Here is a 10,867-nt window from a genome sequence, read left to right on the forward strand (position 1 = left end):
TAGAAATTTCAGCTGGCTGCATGTGATGAGATGTCTGGCTGATGATGGCTTCATTCAACCAAACCGCCCCCCGCCCCCACCCCCCCCCGCCCCGGCACACATACACACACACCCGTGTCTCTTTGATGTGAGTATGTGAGTATCTGTGCTGTGTCACTCGTTCAACATGTCCGTGTGAATCCCCCTCTATGTGTGAGTGTTTGTGCATGTTTGTGTGTATGTATGTCTCTGTACTGGGTAACATGGTATTCATTCATGTGTTTACATACACACACACACACACACACACACACACACACACACACACACACACACACACACACAAACACACACACTCTGACTTGTTCCAGGATCCAGTCTTCCATGTCTGTCAGTTCCACCACCACCCCCCTGGTGTCTGATGTACGGGAGACATGTGTGTGTCCCGTCTGCTCACTTCACACACTGCGTGCTGGCGTGGCGGTGTGCTCTGGTTGTTTTTTTCGTACCCACTGCTGTGATGTGAGAAGCGCGCGGGTTGGGTGTCGCAGGAGACACCGATGAAATGGAGAGATGGAGGAGAGACAGAGAGCGAGAGAGAGAGAATGAGAGAGATCTGATATCATTTTGCCCAGTGCTGGAGCTCCTCAGGGGATGTGGGGGATATTCCTGAGGGGGTTTAGCTTGTGTGATGTGCTCGCGGAATCATGTCAACTCCAAGAGCCTCAGTGGGTTTCCAAAATCCCACTGAAGGAGCGAGAGACGACAGCTAGCTTCCCAGCCTGCCACTTTTGTAGACTCTTTTTGTAGACTGTCACAAACGCAGTTACCATGCCCTGTAAAGAACTGAGAGTGTTTAGCTGCTGTCCAGATGGACTCAGTTCTCCTCTTGCTTGTTGACGGTCATACAGATGTTTACTCAAAGAGATTCTTGTGCTGATATTGTGACAAACGCCAGGCTTTAACAGACCTTTCTTTTCCCTTCCCTCTGTCACCGTTCCCTGCAGGCTGCCTTATGCGGGCTATTTTGGCGGAGTCTCTGGCCTCAGCAAAAAGCAGTTCCTCAAAATCAACGGCTTCCCCAACGAGTACTGGGGGTGGGGAGGCGAAGACGATGACATCTTCAACCGGTGAGGCTCTGGGCTCTGGGTTCTGTGCTGGGGATGTCATGAACTGCACATGAAAGTAGCAATATGGGAGATTTGTGAGGTGCTTTGTGTGTGTGTGTGTGTGTGTGTGTGTGTGTGTGTGTGTGTGTGTGTTGGAGGCTCATACATTTTCTTCACAGGTAGCTCACTGGGCTCCTAAGACAATTGTTGAAATTTTGTTCCCTACTTGCAGCCATGTCGTCTCCTTATCTTCCCTGGGCACAAAGTCTTTCAGATGCTCCTTGTCTGGGTCTCATTTCCCCATAACATCAGTTATATTCAAAACCCCGGTCATATGGGAACAAACCTACAGTACTTGAATTTCAAAGACTGACTTCAAAATGCATTCAAAGATCTATCTATCTGTCTGTCTGTCCGTGTAACAGCCAGTAATGAAGTATTAGTATTCAGACATTTTATGAAGATGGCGTTAATTTCCTGTCTGGTTCTCCTCTTGGGAGCAAAAGCCATATATTATTCATCAGTCATTATTGTTACTTATCAGCCGTGCGCTCTCTGAACAGCTGAGAGCAGTGGCAGAATGGTGCTGATGAAGTAGGAAAACAAAGGATTATGGGAGACACTCTGTGATTGCCGTAAAAAACTCACGTCGGCGCAAGCAATTTATGGGCTTCTTAGTCACACATCAGTTGCAAAGCTAAGTTTCTATTATCTCTCCTTGGAAGCCTTCCATGAGGCAGGCCTTCAGTGGAGAGCAAACTCCCCGGTCCTGTATATGTCTCTGTCTCCCTCACGCTAATGTATACAAACAGGAGATGGAGCATTTTAAAATAGGTAGTTCCCATATCTCTCTGTCTTATCAGGCCTTTCACCTGGGTTGCATTATGAATGATCCATTATGTTTACCGTAAGTTAGTAGCAGGAGAGATGAGAGGCACTGATGCCAGTGTGAATCATCCTCAACACTTGGGATGCGCTCTTCCACCGGCAAGTCTGTCGTTCTCCTGTGGTAGCGCCAAAACCTCAAAGAAGCTCCTGCTGCCAGTGTCTCACACACTCACACACACTCTCTCCCTCCCTCCTGTCTACAGTAAGTACTCTGAGACCGGGACACGGACATGCACAAGCTGTCTCCTCTACTGACATTAGTCCCTGTGGATAATAAATAGCTCTTCCCATCTTTTCTCCCTCTCTGAGTTGTTGAGTGACTTTTCTGTCTAACCTCTCTCTCTCTCTCTCTCTCTCTCTCTCTCTCTCTCTCTCTCTCCTCTCTCTCTCACTCACTCACTCACACACACTACACACACACACACACACACACACACACACACACACACACACACACACACACACACACCTAAATGTGCATGCACTCACACACATGCACACAAGGCCCTTGAAACGTGATAACGGCAAATAAAAAGATACGGGCATATCATAGAGAAGCTGTTTGGGAATCACCCAGTTCCACACTTGAGCGTTTTAGCTGTTTATTTTGGTCTCGACTGCCGAGGGGCCGGGTCCCGGTGATGTGATAAAAGACGTCTCTGCTCATCTCTCCGCCCGCTGCCTCACTGTCGGCAGGAGCCGACACGATTGGGAGGATGATATAAAAAAGCTTTTAGGGCATGATAGCTGCAATAGCTTTGATGCATTAAAGCTTCCAGATTTCCCCCGAGATCACTCTTTCAGCAGGACTATTTTTATTGCAGCGGATGTAGGAGAACAATGGAATATTATTTCAGAGTTTCATTTGTGTGTTGATGTTGGGGGTACGGGGGGGGGGGGGGGGGGTTAATTAGGAAGCTATCCGCATTGTCAGAGTGGTTGTCATATTACAGAGGTGTGTCATGGGAAGTCTTTGATGTGTCTGCTTCCTGTTCGCTGGATTAGATTCAGCCTGTGACAAGTGTATGACTTTATTACATGAGAATCCAGCGTGTGAAAATACCAATGCAATAGAGAAAAGTGTACAGTGTGTGTGAAACACAACTGACGATGGATCGGTTGTTATTAGATGAAAGGGAAAGTGTTCTTGGTTATGTTGGTGGCAGTGAGAAGAGCAGTGGTAGGAGTGTAATGATAAGAGTTGTTCCGCCTCAGCCAGAGCCTTCCTCGTGTGAGAGAAATGATACTGCTGCTGAGAGAGAGAGAGAGAGAGAGAGAGAGAGAGAGAGAGAGAGAGAGATTGGCATGCGGGCACGGCTGTCTCCATCCTCCCGCTTCACTAGCCCGCTGCCCTCCGTCAGTCAGGGCCTCTTCCTCATTATCTCCCCTGGGGAGGGTGTCGGGGGGGTAGGCAGGGGGTCCTGGCTGGCTGGCTGGCTGGTGGTCGTTTCCCAGAGGCATGGCTGCTTCACTGGAGCTGGTCTGGAGGGAGCCCTTGGAGCTCCCCGCCTGCCTCATGGAGAGGTGCTCAATGCTCAGCGCCTCCAGACGCAGGCTCTGATAGGGGGGAGGACAGCTAGCAGCAGCCGCCCTGCAGACAGAGGAGAGGAAGTGCATGAGAGCTGCTTTGGAATGTACAGCAGTACACATGGTATTCAATTCACATGTACACTCTTATAAATGTACACATGCACAGTATACATATACACATACAGTACACATATACAAGCATGCATACATATATGCACACATATATACACACACACACACACACACAAAACAATGTCCACTTTCAGATGACAGCCTGCCTTGTGCTGGTGTCTCCATTTCAGTGTCTCAGTCTGTCGGAAGGCACATCAGCTGGCATCAGTGTCCTCCCACATCTCAAGAGGGTGCCACGCTATCCTGAGGTCTTATGCCCCGCTCAGGCACGCTAGCCTTTGAGTCCCCTAGGCCAGTACAAGGCCTAACCCCCCATCCCTCAGGACAGGCTCTGTCCCGTTAGACTGCATCGTGTCGGGGCAGTGTGCTAACAGGTCAGAGGTCAGCATCGAACATGCCCGGGGTCGCTGAGATCAACAGTCGCAGCCAGCAGCCTCATTTCATTATCTTCGGCGACAAAGGCACTATGCGTCGGGCCACGCTCCGCTACAGCATGGCACTTACTGCTGCTGCTGCTTGAGCAGTAAATATGGCCTTGGCTGATGTATTTAAAATTGATTTTTCGTATTTCTCTGTGCTGCAGTACATTCTCTTTTTTTGTGACCAAAATGGCCATGCATAAGATAGAGCTAGAGGGTCTTTCCAACTTAGTCGTCCTGCTCCGAGTATGGGTCACATAATGCTGCATTTGTGTGTGTGTGTGTGTTTGTGTGTGTGTGTGTGCACGTGTGGGAGTGTGTGTGATTACTTATGCATTGTGACCATAGCATTGGAATTTTCCTCTGGAGAATGTCTGTATAAGTCACATTGTGTGTAGAGCCAGAAAAACTCAGAAAGAGCCATTCAAGGAAACTCGCAAAGTAACCATGCACCAGACCCTAACCATGTACTTTTCTACTCTGAGAGAAAAGAAACAGAGTTTCTGTAGCGTAGTGAATCTCTGAAAAGCAGAGTTTTTTCCGTGCCTAGAGGACGGTGAGAGAGGGTGAAGGAGGCTCCCACACTGCCTTAGGGAGCAGCTGAAATCACTGCCCATCAAAGAGTGACCGTCCTGGGGAGAGAGGATGCAGATGACACAGTCTCCCTCTGTCTGTGTCTAATGTTCCCTCTGACAAACCAGGAAAAAAGAACAAAAAGAGAGAGAGAGAGAGAGTGTGTGTGTGTGTGTGTGTGTGTGTGTGTTGAGAGTACTGTTGTTCCCTGTGGGCACGTTTAGACAGACTCAGACCAACGACTCACATACACGACTCCCTGACTGTCAGCATCTGTGGTCTGGTGGAGTATGGAAACCCTGAAGGGACATTTCCCCTTCATATCTAAAGCCAGACAGGTGTGCTGTAAATGTAGAATGGCACTCTCTGCCAAGACATCTTGACTTGAAGTGTCTGCTACCAGATGGCAGTTCTGAAGGACAAAGCGAGACGTCATACATAAGAGCTGAGAGACTTCCATTCGCCCTCTAAAGCTACAATTAGTTTCTCCTAATGTTGACATTAATGCGGAGGCCTTATGTCAAGACCTTTTAGTCGCATCCAATAAAGCCGTTGCTGTAATTATAGTAATTGGGGCATTAGCTGTTTATAAATGTGTCTGCTGATGAAAGCCCAGGGCAGGCTTGTTTATCTGTCTTGACAGTGCATTAGCTTATTTATCTGCCCAACAGACAAAGTTGATGAGCGCATGACTCAGATGCATAGATCCCCGCTCGCGTAAATGATGTCCTACTTCATAAGAGCTCTTCCTTCGTAAGAGCTTTCCGACTGTGTCTGTGTCTGTGTCTGTGTCTGTGTCTGTGTCTTTGTGTCTGTGTGTGCCTTCCTTTGGCTCACTGCCTGACTCTAGACATGCTGTTGGATGAACAGCTCTGCTTGTCACGAGATGTGCATTGCTATTCTCATGGTCTGCATTTCTAATTTCCATCATGTCTTTTTCTAACAATAGCTGTGAATTTGTGTGTGTGTGTGTGTGTGTGTGTGTGTGTGTGTGTGTGTGTGTGTGAGTGAGTGCGCATTCATCTGTGCATGCGTGGGGTGGTGCATCAGTGAGATGAGGCTCTATGTGACTGATCGCTTTTCTTCCATTTCCGGCTCTGCACTCATCCCAGACCGTCCTCCATCATCTCTTCATTCCCATCACATCGGTCTCTCGCTGTCTCTCTGCCTCACTGACACACACCACACACACACACACACACACACACACACACACACACTCACTCATCTCTCATGTTTTTCAGTCTTCTTTTTACCTCCACTCCATTCTGCCCTTTCTCCCTCTCCCTCTCCCTCTCTCTTTCTCTCTCTCCCTCTCCCTCTCTCTCTCCCTCTCTCTTTCTCTCTCTCTCTGTTTTCTTCCACTCTGCTCGGGAAAAATGAAGAAACGCTGATGATTTGCACTCCCCTTGACTCTACGAGTCTAATGCAATTAAATGAACTGCAGGGAAGAGGAAGAGAAAGGAGATCTGTAGAAATTCACAGCTAATCCAATCAAAGCTCGTCCAGAGGGCCTAGACGCATCGCCAGTCTACAGTATTAATTATTACTGCTGGAGTTTCAACGAGGAAAAGCCTTTGGAATCGGGCCTTGTCTCATTAGCTGATGGCGATGGCCCACTCACATTTCATTACTTTATCTCCGACAGAACACGGCAAACGCTTGGATGACAAAAGCCGCTGCTATTTTTTTCCAGTGATTCTGTATATATTTTTTTGTCTTCACGTCTTTGTATGGGTAGCGTTACTCTCTGAGGGCAAAATTAATCTAAAGAAAGTATTATTTTTTTTTTGTAGCTTTATGGCATTTTTTCCTCAAGGTTACTGTAATGTTTTACTGTAGTGTTCCCTTATCTGAAATGGTCTTCACTGAGGCATGTGAAGATTGAACAGTACACTCAAAGGAGACTCTACTTGCATGGTATAGATTCTGCAGTTTCATTAAACCATTTCACCATTCATGCATAGGAAGGCACTTTCAAGAAGTGCTGCAGTTGAGAGAGTGCCATTGCTAAAAGAGATTTAATAGCCTACATATGGCTAACTAGCATCGGGGCTCTTTGCACAGGTGTGTGGATGCTGGGAAAGCACTTCCTTGAAGAACAAGCTGTGGTGACACTCCTGAAGTCCGTATGGCACCTCTTTCTGTGAGTCACTCTCACAGCTTTAGTCTGCTCATCAGGCCATCTTGTGATCATGCTTACAAGCTTTTTGATAAAGCATAGGATATGCTATCTTGACTAATAACTAGAATTTATTTTTCATCATCATCATCATCATCATCATCCTCATCATCCTCCTCACCCATTATAATAATCATCTTCCTCCTCACCCATCATCATCACCCATTATCCATCATCATTTTCATTTCTCCAAACACAGTCTTGGATGTGTTCCAGGCCTCATGCGGTGCCCCAAGTTAAAAATAGCCGATGGTTGGCCCTCCTTGCCAAGTGGCCTCTGGACGGGGCCAAGCCCATTTGGGCTGTAAATGATATCCTAGTGCAGCCGGTCTCTCTTCTGGCATCCTCCTGCCTGGGCCTGGCACTAGTGATCACCGTCAGTCATCTGGCTCCCTGTTTACCTACGTGAAATAGAGGGCAGCCACAAACACACAGAGACACACACACACACAGACACACACAAACAGACACACACACACACACACACGCACACACACACACACACACCACATGCACGCACACACACATTTTCCTGTGTTTGTGAAATAATTGTGCTGTTTCTGGGTCAAGAATACACAGAGATTATTTCAAATCCTTCTTCTGAATTATGCATCACATTGCTGTCTGTCTTGTGTTATTATGGGGGAAAATGCACAAACTGTGACATACAGACACACACACACACAGACGGAAAGACATAGACGCAGGCATGCATCCGTGGGATTTTCATCTAATCAGATGCTATAAGAAGGGTTTCTTGTCCTCAGCTGCACCAGTATGACTGGGTCAGGCCATGGTGTTGATGCGGGCAAACATAAGAATTCCTGTAAGTGGACTTTGCCTGAGAGCCAAGGAGGGAGATTAGAATGGTTGGATTGTTCAGGCAATTCTGTGTGGCTGTAAGCTGCTGTTCTTTAAACAAGTGGGTTCATTTTTTTTTTAGGGATATTGTGTGTGTGTGTGTGTGTGTGTGTGTGTGTGTGTGTGTGTGTGTGAGTGAGTGACTGTGTGTGTGTGTGTGTGTGTGTGTGTGTGTGTGTGTGTGTGTGTCTGTGTGTGTGCACACGCAGGCAGGAGTGTTTGTATGTGATTATCGGATAGTCTTCAGGAAATCCCCACAGGCCACAGCAAAGAAAGGTGTTGCCACATACAGTGTACTGTAATGCTTCTCCTTTTCTCTCGTGGCTTATGCTTGCCACCGGGTGAATGAACCTTTGATGAGGTCAAGCTGCTCTGTTTTTTATTGGAAACCCCCCTGAAGACTCCCTCACCGCTATCAGGCTGGCGTGGAACTATCAGACCAACTTTTACAGGGCTCATTCTGTAACACCCAGCTTCCAGTCTGCTCTTCTCTCTCTCTCTCTCTCTCTCTCTCTCTCTCTCTCCCTCTCTCTCTCTCGTGTATCTCCATGTTCTCTTTTTTTGTTTCTCTCCTCTTTTAAAAATGCCTCACTGTCACACATCGCACTGTCGATTCAGCAGTAAGAACATACAGCTGCTATCTCAGTGTTCTTACAGAGGGGGAATGTTGCATCCCTGACGTCTGCCCCAGTAGCTCATGTGGTAAATGAGATCATAAGCACCTGTTGGCTGATAATAACACTCATATTCTATAGGCTCGGCACCCAAGGAGCACGCGTATATGGATAAGGACGGAGATTGGCTCTATGCTCTTAGTTGATGTGCATCTATAGACTGGAACAAATGTGAATGTTAATGTGGGGTGTTGTTTGTCCGTCCACAGGATCACGCTGAATGGGATGAAGGTGTCCCGGCCAGACGTGAAGATCGGTCGCTATCGGATGATCAAGCACGAGAGAGACAAGCACAACGAGCCCAACCCTCAGAGGTAAAGCTCTTATTACCATCTCATAATTACTCTCATCATTAAGGGCCTTTTTTTATTTAGTATTTTTTGCAGAGTGCAGGTTCCGTGCTTGACGTCTGTTGCGGTGTTTAATGAACGTGTCCAACGGCCGTTGCCGTGGTGACCCTTGGAGGAACGCTTTTCTGCTTAGCCCGACATCTGTGCAGTTCACTGACCTAATGTCGGCGCGTGTTTAAGGCCCTCTTGAGTTCAGCGCTGCTGCTCTCTCCCAGCTGCCCTCGTCCGAGGAGCGCCGGGCGTGTTTATCCGCCGCTAAAGAGCACTCTTTCATGCATGAGCAGCTCATCCATCAGGGCCTCTCGAGTCAGTGACTGCCATCGCTGTTCGCGGTGTGGATCAGCGTGTGCCATCATTCAAGGACGTGCGCTTTTTCTCAGACGCCCCAAACCTGTTAAAGAACCTCGGGATGGCTTTTGAAAGCAAAGTTGGATTGATACTTGTGATATTTGGATACGGGTCATCATCCATAGCCTGTTCACTGTGTAATAATAACTCTCTCAAAGTGCTCTCTCTCTCATTCACTTTCTCGTTATTATTTCTCGTTATTCATTTCCTTCGAGGGCCTCAAAAAAGCAATCGCAATGACTTCACCAGTGTGAGGTTACATTAGGAGCACTCTCGTCTTTCATTTCCCGTGGAGAGGAAAAAGTGCAAGGTGCTAGTGAATGAGTTGTCAGAGCGAGTCCTTCTGAACTGAAACATACCTCCGCAAAGTGGGCCTTCTGCTTCTTAAGTTTGCGCTCCATCAAACAAACAGAGGAAGTTAGTCAGGTGACAGAATGGGAAGGGAGACGCTGGTAGGATAATTACTTACTAACAGACACCGTTTTTTCGGTGCTGTCTTCACTTGTGTGAACAGGTTTCCTTTGTTTGCACATTTTGCGTTGTTTGGAGCTAATGAGCCACAGGAGATGGGTCCAATTAGCAAGCTGTGATGGCTTCATCGGAAATGGAAAAAAAGCTAATCAGATATTACAAAAAAAATGAAAAGGGAGATGAAAAAAAGTTTTGCTGTGAAAAATTCTTCTGTTAAAAATTAAAAATCTGCTCTCTCAAAACAGCTTTTTGGAAAATAATCGTCTCTTTTGTCCTTCACTTTTTCATCTGTAGAGATTTTCTCTATTTTCATTTTCAGATAATTTTTCTCTCATTTAGCCTCAGCTAATGCTGGCTAAAATCCTTGCTTCAAACCAGATAGCCTGCATGTTACGTCCTTCAAAGTCATATAACCCTCTTCACATCCCTCTTAACATCCATATGAATCTCATTTTGCCCCTATTGGTATGTTCTGTTCTGTCTGACCAGGGCGTATTTGACTTAGCATTGGTGAACACAGCACCGCGTGGTGTCAGCCGCTGCTTCACACCAGGACAAATGACCAGCCCAGACGACAGGGATGGAGACGCATAGACAAAGCAGACAGGCGTGGAGTGGGTGCCGCCACTTTATGAAAATCGATAAATCAGACCCAGGGCCTTTGTGTGATGGATATCTCTTCATCTTTTCAGCTCACTTGCCCCCCCCCCCCCCGTCTGTCCCTCCATCTCTCTCTTTCTCTCTCTCCCCCCTACCCTCTCTCTGTTCTGGGTGTCTGCTGTTGGTATGGATTCTGGAGGCTCAGCTTTTATAAAGGTGACATGGACTCAGAGCGGACTAATAAATAATTCATAGCTTCTCATGGCTGCCATAAAAGTGGAGAAATGAAGAGCCCCATTAAGGCATTTCCCCAGATTTTTGGCCCTTTGTTAAAATACTTTGGGATTTCTTAAATACCAGTGGGATTCAACAAGATAAGGGTATTGGATTTAAAAAGGACTCAAACCGAAGACATTTTTTTTTTTTTTTTAAACCCCTCTCCAAAAAGTCACGGATGGAATGCAGAGGCCTTACATCAGAAGGGCTCCAACCTCTCGTGCAGCTCTTGCTGCAGTGGGCTTAGGGGCTGTGATCATCAAGGGTACTTATTATTCTGTGGCCAGGCCATGGAGCGCAGCAGCACCAACACAGCCACGGCACAAACATCCTTCATTGTCTCGGGGTGGGACCGAGGGTTTGTAATCACTGCATAACATAGGCCAGGCCTGTCTCTGAGCAGCCAGCCGCGTATCTGTCTTCCCTCTGATATTATGGTGTGAACACTATGGAAATATTACCTTGGTGTAAACAA

The 10,867-nt window shown here is 47.1% G+C and overlaps 1 protein-coding gene across 2 annotated transcripts in view; it reads left to right on the forward strand.

The window, feature by feature from the left end:
- The window catches only part of b4galt2 (UDP-Gal:betaGlcNAc beta 1,4- galactosyltransferase, polypeptide 2), an 81,767-nt gene that overhangs the window by 68,939 nt on the left and 1,961 nt on the right, over nucleotides 1-10,867 (forward strand). For both annotated transcript variants that reach the window (XM_042090902.1, XM_042090911.1), the window contains 2 exons: nucleotides 987-1,109; nucleotides 8,557-8,661. In XM_042090902.1, coding sequence (XP_041946836.1) covers nucleotides 987-1,109; nucleotides 8,557-8,661 — 228 coding nt within the window. The remainder of the gene's footprint in view (nucleotides 1-986; nucleotides 1,110-8,556; nucleotides 8,662-10,867) is intronic.

The sequence above is a fragment of the Alosa sapidissima genome, chromosome 1 (genome assembly GCF_018492685.1).
Source record: "Alosa sapidissima isolate fAloSap1 chromosome 1, fAloSap1.pri, whole genome shotgun sequence".
Classification (NCBI taxonomy): Eukaryota; Metazoa; Chordata; class Actinopteri; order Clupeiformes; family Clupeidae; genus Alosa; species Alosa sapidissima.